This window comes from Pezoporus occidentalis, unplaced genomic scaffold (genome assembly GCF_034315485.1).
Source record: "Pezoporus occidentalis ecotype Australia unplaced genomic scaffold, CSIRO_AGI_Poc_V1 ctg175, whole genome shotgun sequence".
Classification (NCBI taxonomy): domain Eukaryota; kingdom Metazoa; phylum Chordata; class Aves; order Psittaciformes; family Psittacidae; genus Pezoporus; species Pezoporus occidentalis.
Window position 1 is genome coordinate 901,121 of NW_026913586.1, and position 9,784 is coordinate 910,904.

The 9,784-nt window shown below is 42.3% G+C and overlaps 1 protein-coding gene and 1 long non-coding RNA gene across 3 annotated transcripts in view; both read right to left on the reverse strand.

Annotated features, from left to right (window-relative positions):
- The window catches only part of MRPS5 (mitochondrial ribosomal protein S5), a 43,024-nt gene extending 35,933 nt beyond the window's left edge, over positions 1-7,091 (reverse strand). For both annotated transcript variants that reach the window (XM_062614342.1, XM_062614341.1), the window contains exons 1-2: positions 6,960-7,091; positions 1,311-1,448 (exon numbers count right to left, since the gene is read on the reverse strand). In XM_062614342.1, coding sequence (XP_062470326.1) covers positions 1,311-1,448; positions 6,960-7,023 — 202 coding nt within the window. In that variant the 5' untranslated portion in view covers positions 7,024-7,091. The remainder of the gene's footprint in view (positions 1-1,310; positions 1,449-6,959) is intronic.
- On the reverse strand, positions 4,094-6,608 carry LOC134161455 (uncharacterized). The gene is made up of 3 exons (XR_009963982.1): positions 6,253-6,608; positions 4,887-5,565; positions 4,094-4,770 (listed from the first exon to the last, which is right to left on the reverse strand). It is a non-coding gene; the product is annotated as an uncharacterized LOC134161455 (long non-coding RNA).
- Positions 7,092-9,784: the final 2,693 nt, after the last annotated feature.

The window sequence follows — 9,784 nt, forward strand, 5'->3', positions numbered from 1 at the left end:
CTTGTTCAAAATTTTGTTGATTCAGACAATGCAGGTGCCATCACAACAAACATTTTAATTCAGTCGTCTAACAAACATTTTTCATTAAGTCATCTAACAAGACAGCTGGCAAACTTTCTGCTAAAACAGAGCTCATCTAGACTTCATGAATATGAACACAGGCATAACTAAGGAAACGATCTAACCTACAAACTGTAATCACACTGCAATCACTTGCAATGCTAAATTATAAATTTAAGATAAACAAAATAACAACAGCGCTTAGCTTCTTACATATTCATCTCTTGTGACTGGTTGGGTGCCTAAGAAAAAGTTCTACATGATATTTTTCTGCAGTTAGCATCCTTAGAAAACTTTTACCATGCAGAACCTCCAGTTCACACACCATAGCTTTTTGCAGTTCAAGACCTCCCTACCCTCAGCTGTCTGAAATCAGTGATCAGAATTTACTGAGTAAGATGAACAGCTAACCAGCATGACTGTTTAAACCATTTCTTTAGAAAATGTAGTAAAACTTGTATTTTTCTGCATTAAAAATGTAGAAAACACAGTATTCTGCCACTTAGATGTTGACAGGAATAGGAAGAGACCACCAGCAGTTCTGACAGCCTGATTCTGCAGAAGTCTTGTATTTGATGGATTATAAACAGTCAAGGAACTGTGAACTGCTGCAGTTATCTCCTGCAGAGATTATGTTCTTACTATTCCTTCTTATCCCCTTTGGGATAGGATAAGGAGCCACAAAACAGGTGGAATGGCCCCTTCAGCTATCTCAGTTCACAGTCCCAAGTGTGAATTTAAACAGCTATTTCTCAATTATGTTAAGTACATGTGGAAGAAAGAACTGCAGCCGGCCAGACAATTAGCAGGACACTGTCAACAGGTTTTTGTTTAAAACATTACTGCATTTTAGTTATTTCTTTTTTGAGACAGCACAGCTGGAATGGTACGTCCTGCCTGTGCCTCAAAATTAATTTAGAAAATAAACACACAATTTATTCTTAATAAAAGAGTATGAAACAGAGGGGAAGGTACTTCCCCCCTCAACCCAATGATGGGTATTAGATGGATTGATTCACTGTGACGTGAAACAAACCCTTGCTTGCTGTTAAAAGATAATTAACTGACCTCGCGCATGCACTTCTGTCAAATAGGTGTAGTTGCAACTATAATCTTAGGAGACAGGTAGCTAGAATAGATAAAAAAAGTTACTATACATAGATTTTCATGACTGTATCTCTCCAAAGCAAAATTTTCTTTTCTTCTTCTGTTTTTTACAGATAATAATTTTACTCCAACTCAAGACTTACACGTATTGAAGAAACTGCTTTGTCTGCGTTGCTCTACTGTCACAGTCCAGGGGGCAGAGATGGAACATCGTGCCTGGAAAGCCCATGCCAGGCTAGAATATGAACAACAATTTCCTTTCACCGGCACAGAAGCAAACCCTAAGAATAAAGACAGAAAGGTGTTTATATAAGGGACATTTTCTTCTTTAAAACAGCATTTTGTGCAAATATACACACCAGAAGAAAAAATCAGCAGTATCGACTCATACAGCTTAATTTCCAAAGGGAATCGAACTTGAACCGTCTGTCCTGAAGTGCAAAGCAAGTTGCAGGAGGTTATGGTGGTGAAATATTGCAATGGAAATTGTCACAAAGAGAAGAAATCTAGAAGGCTTCTAACATATTGGTGATAGAGAATGCACCCCCAAAAAGTAGAAATATTGTCCTTGCAGCAAAATGTGCAATAACATCCTGTACCCAACTGAAAGTGATAAATATACTACAAAATACTGTACGTGCTATGAAAACCAAATCTGAAATCAGCCCAATAATCCTGCTCAATATCATCATTAATGATGTGGATGATGGGGCAGAGCACACCCTCAGCAAGTTTGCTGGTTATACAGAACTGGGAGGAGTGGCTGATGCACCAGAGGGTCATGCTGCTATACAAATGGACCTTGACAGGTTGGAGAAATGGGTTGACAGCAACCTCAGTGTGCATATTCAAGAAACTAAAAAGGGCTATACTGTCTTGAAATCAAGTTTTCAACATGCTATTCAGAAAATGACAATAGAAAAACCCTACTTCTTCCCAAAGTACATTTAAATTAAATCTTTTCAGATGGTTTTTAAAAGCAGAAAATAAGCATGACTTTTATCATGTTCTGTTACCATCCAGTATCAATAAAACAACCACCATTTTTTGAAGTCAGGATAATAGCTCCTTCTAGGCAAATCAATTCCTGTAGCAGGAAGATCTAAAAAAAATTCAAAGTCATCTTAAAATGTGAATTTATCATCATTTACTACTATAAAAAGTTAAAGTTGACAGTAAAACACCATCATGAACAATTTTTGAAAAATTATCAATTTTCACAAAATAAAAAGTGGCCTAGAAACAAAAAAGCAAAAACGGGAATAGAAGGTTCTTAAATATCTGGTTAAATTCACAGAGAATGCAGAACATATCACTGAGTCACAGTATGAGACGCATACAAACAATATGCTACAGTCACTACTCAAACGCTTCCTTTCAGTTCAAACTGCTACTGAACTAGTTGTCACTCCTAGTACAAACTACATAGACAATAATAACTCTATAAGCACGCACAATTATTGAGCTGTTTTGTGGGGTTTTTTTTCAATACACATTTAATGACAAACTGTTCACCTACAAGACTAAATTAACAGCCCATCTGAGAATAATCTTCCCCCAAATTACATGAGGTAGTAATCTATTTCTTGGACTGGTGTGCAATTAAAGAGCTTATTTTTTAAAAAAAGAACTCCATGCATCTACAACAAATTCAAATTCACACTGTTTGGCAGTATTTATAATTTTCTGTTGCACCCTATAGTTGCCTACAGCTGGAAACTGCTTCAAAATAACTGGCAAAATCTAATCCTGTCTTCCTCACACACTTGCGTATTTTGTCATACCTCAAACGTGACTTTAGGTGGCACACTTTTGCCCACTTCACACACTTCCTGTTGGCCTATAAATAAACATATCTCCTGATAATTTCTTTGAACAAACTTCTTTTAATACAAAGGCATAGTAATTCTTAGTTTTAACATCTTTTTGAGAAAGATGAAAAGAAACAATCTGGAGGCTTACGAAGAGATGCAGTGGCTCAGGCTAGCAGCCTAAGTAGCCCAACATTCTGTCTCCAGTAAGTACTATAAGCAGCTGGCTTGGGAAGAGTAAAAAGTCATCAAATATGTACAATACTGTCCTCCTTTATATTTTCTCAGTCTCTGACTACTTTCAGTACAGGTGATTTCCTCAGAACCATGCAGATATCTTGCATCCACAACACTCCTTGATAAGGAGTCACACAAATCTACTGCTCACCACATCGTGAGCTAGGTTATTATTTTATGGCCAGCAAACAGAAGAAAAGGAAAAAGTCAAATGTCAGAAAAAGAAACAGCCAAATGATCACTGGTGTGATAGAAAAAGGTCAGAAGACTTTCAGTTGATCTCAAGAAGTCTGGTGATCCAAAGTTATTTTTAAAAAGTACTACAATATCCAACTATTACAACTCATAACAACTTGCTAAAGACCATTGTGAGATCCTCAGTTCAAGAAGGACAGGGAGCTGCTAGAGAGAGTCCAGCGCAGGGCAACTAAGATGATTAAGGGAGTGGAGCATCTCCCTTATGAGGAAAGACTGAGGGAGCTGGGTCTCTATAGTTTGGAGAAGAGGAGACTGAGGGGTGACCTTATTAGTGTCTATAAATATATAAAGGGGGAGTGTCACGAGGATGGAGCCAGGCTCTACTCAGTGGCAAACAATGATAGGACAAGGGGTAATGGGTACAAACTGGAACACAAGAGGTTCCACTTAAACTTGAGAAGAAACTTCTTCTCAGTGAGGGTGACGGAACACTGGAACAGGCTGCCCACGGAGGTTGTGGAGTCTCCTTCCCTGGAGACCTTCAAAACCCACCTGGACACATTCCTGTGTAACATTATCTAGGTGTTCCTGCTCCGGCAGGGGGATTGGACTAGATGATCTTTTGAGGTCCCTTCCAATCTCTAGCATACTGTGATACTGTGATCCTGGCTTCAACTGAAACCAGTGACAAATCTCCTGTTTTCTTTAAGGATTCAATCTTCTTTAAAGTGAGAACAATTTATACTTACAAGACTCACAGTGAGAGAATACCAGCTTCGGGCTGGCAATCAAAATTACATGTCTAGGAAAGCCTATGAGTTTTGTTGACCATATTCTGAACACCAGATGAGACACTTGGTCTCTGAATTGCAGCAGGACAAAAGAAGGAGGAAGACAGGGAAAAAAAAACCCAACCCAAAACCTAACCTAACCAAATCTATATGATTCTCAAAGTCTGAAACACTGAGTACTGGTATTTAATAAAATATACTCACATACTTCTGTACACACACTGCTACCAAGGGAAGAGATACTTTGAAAGGAGAGCAAAGAATAAATGTATGAAATGTAAACACTGAAATGTCACATCTCAATAAAACAGTGTTTTGACATGTAAGTATGTACAGCTAATGCATCATATCCTCCATTCCCTATGCATCCTCCAAACATATGACGGGATTCTTATCTAAAACCTGAATCACACATAATAGCAAGACAGGTCATGACTGCTGGACTGATGTCTTGCCACCAGCAAAAGACACGTCTCTCTTAGCCATGCTCTGCACTAACATAAAATTAACTTCTCAGTGACACTTACATTCCTGCTATAAACATTACAATTAAAACCCTGCATTGACTTGTTAAGTGCTGGCTAAATACAAAGTTTTACATACATTCATACATTCAGCACTAAAAAAAAAAAGAAAATCCCTTAACAAAACCACTATAAAACATAAACTGCTTTTTAAAAACCCTCCAGCTGCCTTGGAAAATTTTGGGTGTAAAGAACTTAATTTCTCAAGCTAAAACCCACAAATTTAAAATCACAGCATATGGAAAGGGTCATTCTCTACCTGGGCTAAGCATGGAACACCAAAGTAATCAAACCAGAAAGAGTTAGAGGGTCACACCTGAAGTCACAGATTATTTTAATAAATTATTTAGGAGCAGATGCAGCCTTTTACTTTTCCTGGTCTATTTGAAAGAAGTAGTATTTCTTTCTTAGGATATACTCTGTAACTAGACATGGAAGATGTTTCCCTCCACCAAGGAAACAGCACTTGCCTGCTTTCAAAAGTCCTTGAATGCCAAGGCTTTAACTGCAGTTTGACTATGGAATGGGCATCACTTCATTAACAATTACCCTGAGAAAGGAAAGAGACCAGAAATGCATTAACTGCTTAGGTTTGGGTTTTTTTTTTTAATTTTTTTTTTTTTTTAGGAGTGGAGGCAAGGAAGTTTTCAGGAAACTGTAGAAGCTACAAAAAAGCTAAGAACTTTATTTTGCTTTTGAAGGTGAGGGAGAAAAAAGGGACATACTCTGCTGAAAGCCAAAAATATGCTCAGCTCCCAGGTGTTCTAAATACCAAGCTTGAATATACTTTTACCAATATAATCTGGCCTTTCTTCCCACCTCAGTTGCCAGCTTCCCCTGGAAAACACATTCATGTAGTTCATTATCACTTTTGCAGAGAACATAAGTGCACACAAGCTACCTAGGCTGTATAAAGGATTCTGAGACAGGTTCACCTAGATTTATTAGCAGGGTGCACAGCTGATAACAGATGACTGACAGCGATTTCCAAAGGCACAGCTGGCCTGCCCCAAACCCTGTAACGATGAACAAGATCTGCATGCCTAACGCCCATTCATGATCTGAAGTACATGTTTACTTGCATGTGAAGAAAAAAAAATATGGTAACTGCTAAGTACTGACAACAACAAACTTGTCCACTGATGACAATGCAAGTGTAAAGCTACTTATTTCATGAGGTATTTATTACGCTTCCTGTCCTGGAGAAGAATAACATGCAAGAGCAAAAAGTTTGTTTTGAAATTCCCATTAGCATTATTTAGATATAAAAGAGGATTCCTGTAGCTCCTGCAGGCCCAGGAGTGACTTGACAAGGGAATGTATGAAACTATGGTGTGTTCTGATTCACACACGTAGCAAGTAGCTCCCACTTCTCTATGTGTTGTTCTTATCACTAGATATTTAATACTGTGCCACAGTAACCACTGTAAAGTCTCACAGATGGAGCTGACTCCAACAAACAGCAAAGTACTTCTTCCATGCTGGAATTAATAAAATAGAGGGGAAACCATCACCAGGGCTTACAAAACACAAATAAGCATATGTATAGACACCTCAGGATGACAGTGATCTCTGAAGCACACACTCTGATTTCCTTCTATCCCCTAGCAGCGCTGCCGAGGTCATACCAGTGCAAGCTGGCAGCAGGCCGCAGGGGGTTGCCCTTAACAGGTCATGCTCCAGATCACAGAATCAGCTAGGTTGGAAAAGGCCTTTAGGATCATCAAGCCCAACATCACCCCGGGACTGCCAAGACCACCACTAAACCTTACCACTGAGGGCCTCATCGACACGTTTTCTGAAAACTTACTGGGACAGTGATTCCACCACTGCCCTGGCCAGCCTGTTCCAATGCCCGACTGTCCTTTCAGAGAAGACGTTTCTCCCTGGCACAGTCTGAGGTCGTTACCTCTTGTCCTATCGTTTGTTACTTGGGAGCAGAGAATGACCCCCACCTCACTACAACCTCCTTTCAAGTTATAGAGAGTGGTAAGTGATAAGGTCTCCCCTGAGCCTCCAGGGACGCAACAAACCCACCCTCCAGGCTTAGGCGCATACACATGTGTGCACATATGTGGACACACACCACACCACCCCAGACTGAGGGGAACCACACAGGGCCTGGGTCCCGCGGAGGCCACCTGTACCAGGCCGTTCCCACTGGAGACAAGCCTCCAAGCGATTACCGCCTCCCCGAGGAGGTGCCCCAGGTACCATGCGCTCAACATCACCTCGCCACGCCGCTCGCAAGGCGCCAAAAGCGCACGCCCGGCCGACCGCCACCGCCGCCGCCATACTAGCCCCTTCCCCCGCTCTCGGCCACCGTCCTTTGCTGCCCCCAGCACTGCCTGATGAAAAAGCGACAGGCTGGTGAGCGGGAACTAGGGCTGAGTGCAGAAAACCAACTGCTCGCCCTCAGCTGCAGCTTTAGTGAAACGCTCCCGCCGCCCGGCCGCTTCCCAAAGGGAAGCTGCATGTCTAACGGTCAGCAGGCAAGCTGACGAACAGCCCCGCAGCAGAAGCCAGTCGCAGGACCCCGGTGTTGGCCGGGGCGGTGCGCGGCGTTGGCGATGGGTTGTCCTCACGTAGGGGTGCGGTTGTCATTGCTGCCCGTGGGCCAGGGCCGGGGAAGAGGAGCGCCGTGTGCTGCTGCCGCCGTATTCGCTGCTCTTGCCACCTCCGGCAGCTGCGGGACCGGGCTATGGATGCAGCGGGGCGCGGAGAGTTATCGGTGCTGGGCTTTGCCCGAACCCGAAGTTCGCATGAGCACCAGGGCAGCTCTTGTCTGGAGCTCGTACGGCTTCCCTAGGAGTCACGATGTCTGTCCCCGTGGTTCCATTCCGTTTTCACGCACCTGAGGTGCAGTGGGCCGTGCAGTGCTCGGTTAATTTGGTGTACCCTCGCAGACAGCTGTATTGTGGCTCCGCGTTGCCACATTGGCACCGAGGCGTGCCTGGTATTCCATGGCAGGCGGGCTCCAGTAAATGCTGTGGTAACGCAGACGAACTCTGCCTGTGACAGAGCTTCCCTGTGCCTGACAGTAATGCTGTCAAACCCTGCTTGCAGTCTCCCCGCAGGTCTGTTTCTCCCTTGACCTGCATCAAATGTGCTTTAGGAACTGCTCAAGACCCTAATCTCACAGCAGATGTAACAAGACTTGGCAGTTCAAGTACCCTTCGGTGCGGTCCTCGTGGGGCAGAAATCATCTGTTCTGCATAGTGCCTGCTGCTGTGGCTGTGAGGAATTGCTACACCAAGAAGGAAAAGGCAGCAGAATGCTAGGGAGAGAATTCGTGCTTTTTCAGAGCACTTGGAAAAATTTTGCTACAAACGATTCAAAGCAGTTACACCCCCCCACCCCTTATTTTTCTCTTTCCTGTGCAGCAAGGCCAATGGAGTTTTTGGTCTGATTGCCCTCATCTGCAGTACAAGTATTTTGATATACTGCATAAACATTCTTCCTCCTGATGTACTAGTTCCAGTAGTGAAGACTACAGTAGTTAGTTTGCATTAGTGAGCAGAAGCACACAACCTGCAATGTGTTCCGTATTTGTCATATATTCAATGTATAACACAATGATTGCTGTGTATCTGATGGAACAAAAATTCACTGAGAAACTGTAGAGCAGAATTTCCTGTAGTGTGCTGACAGACCAGCTGCTGGCAGAAAATAGATGCTAGACATAATCTTTTAAACAGGATTTTCATCTTATCTTCAGGCGCTTTTAATATGCCCATTCTCACAGCATTGCGATACCAAGTATTTCAGGATGCAACCCTAGCAGTGTCACTAAGGATAAAACCAATTAGTGTCTCACAAATTCCTGCAGATAAGTTCACTGCAGTATTTATTTCCAGTTTTTTCTTTTGGAAGTAATTGTGTCACATAGAGAATTAAGCTCTTTTTTATTTATGCACTGGGTGTTCTAATGGAAATGCCACTTTCTGCACATCATTTACTGGGGAGAATGAATTTGCCTTGTGCAGATTTGTTACACAGAAAAAACAAAATGCAGCCAGTGAAATAGCTGTTCAGCAATTGTACCTTGTCACACTGCTACAGCTGCTTAATGCCGGCAATGTAGTGTCAATGTCTTATGTCAACTAGTTTATGCCAGTCTCTATGCTATACAGACTACAAAAGATGAAGAAAAAGTAATAGCCCTAAAAGCCGGTTCCCAGAGTTCAGTGCTAGTCATTCAGCTTCAAGATCCAACTAGGAGTGGGCAAATATCTTCCTTCATGAGAGTTACTACAATTCTTTTGCTCCTACTCCCTCTTACATTTTAAGAAAAGTCTTTCAAAAATTTAGATCATCTTGGAACAAAATCTTCCAAGTCTGAAAATTTAACAGAGTTCTGAATTGACTCAGAATGGTTTGGGGATTTCACTTAGACTCTCTTTAAAAATTGGATTCCAAGAGCTCTGAACTGTTACTTTACCTGGTTGAATTACAAGTTTTCTCCCTAGAACTGGAAATAGACTGCAAAAGTCTTTATGTTAGGGCTGAGGCTTCAGAAAAGCACCTAGTGCTTGATTGCTGTGCAAGAAGCTGGTGTGGGTGATTCCACGAGAAGCTAGAGAGAAAACAGATGACAAAATAGCACCTGGTTAGCACCAGCATGGTGCTGTTGTGGCAGGCAGGAAAGGATGTATGCATGGTGGGGCAAAGGACCCAGAGGGGTGATACGTCGTGAAGGGGGAACAACTGATGTTAAACCACCATGGTGCAGCCACCATTCTCCCTGTGGTGAGAAGCTAAGGAGGGAAAATCCTCACTCCGCAGGCCAGTCTGGTGCTTTCAGTATCCCACTGCAGTCCCTTGAAACACGTATCTAGTCTGTCCAGCACTGGAATACTTTCAGCAAAGTGATGTTATCAGCAACTTCTTTGCTGTTTCAGAGTAGAGGAAAATCCTATTGTATCTGATAACCTACCAGCACTGAAAACAATTACAATAAGGCTGCTATCTGGGCATGCTGTCATTTACATTCTGGAGCAAACCTTACATGCTTGGATTTTTTCACCAGTGATAACTGTTTTGCTTGGCAGTAAAA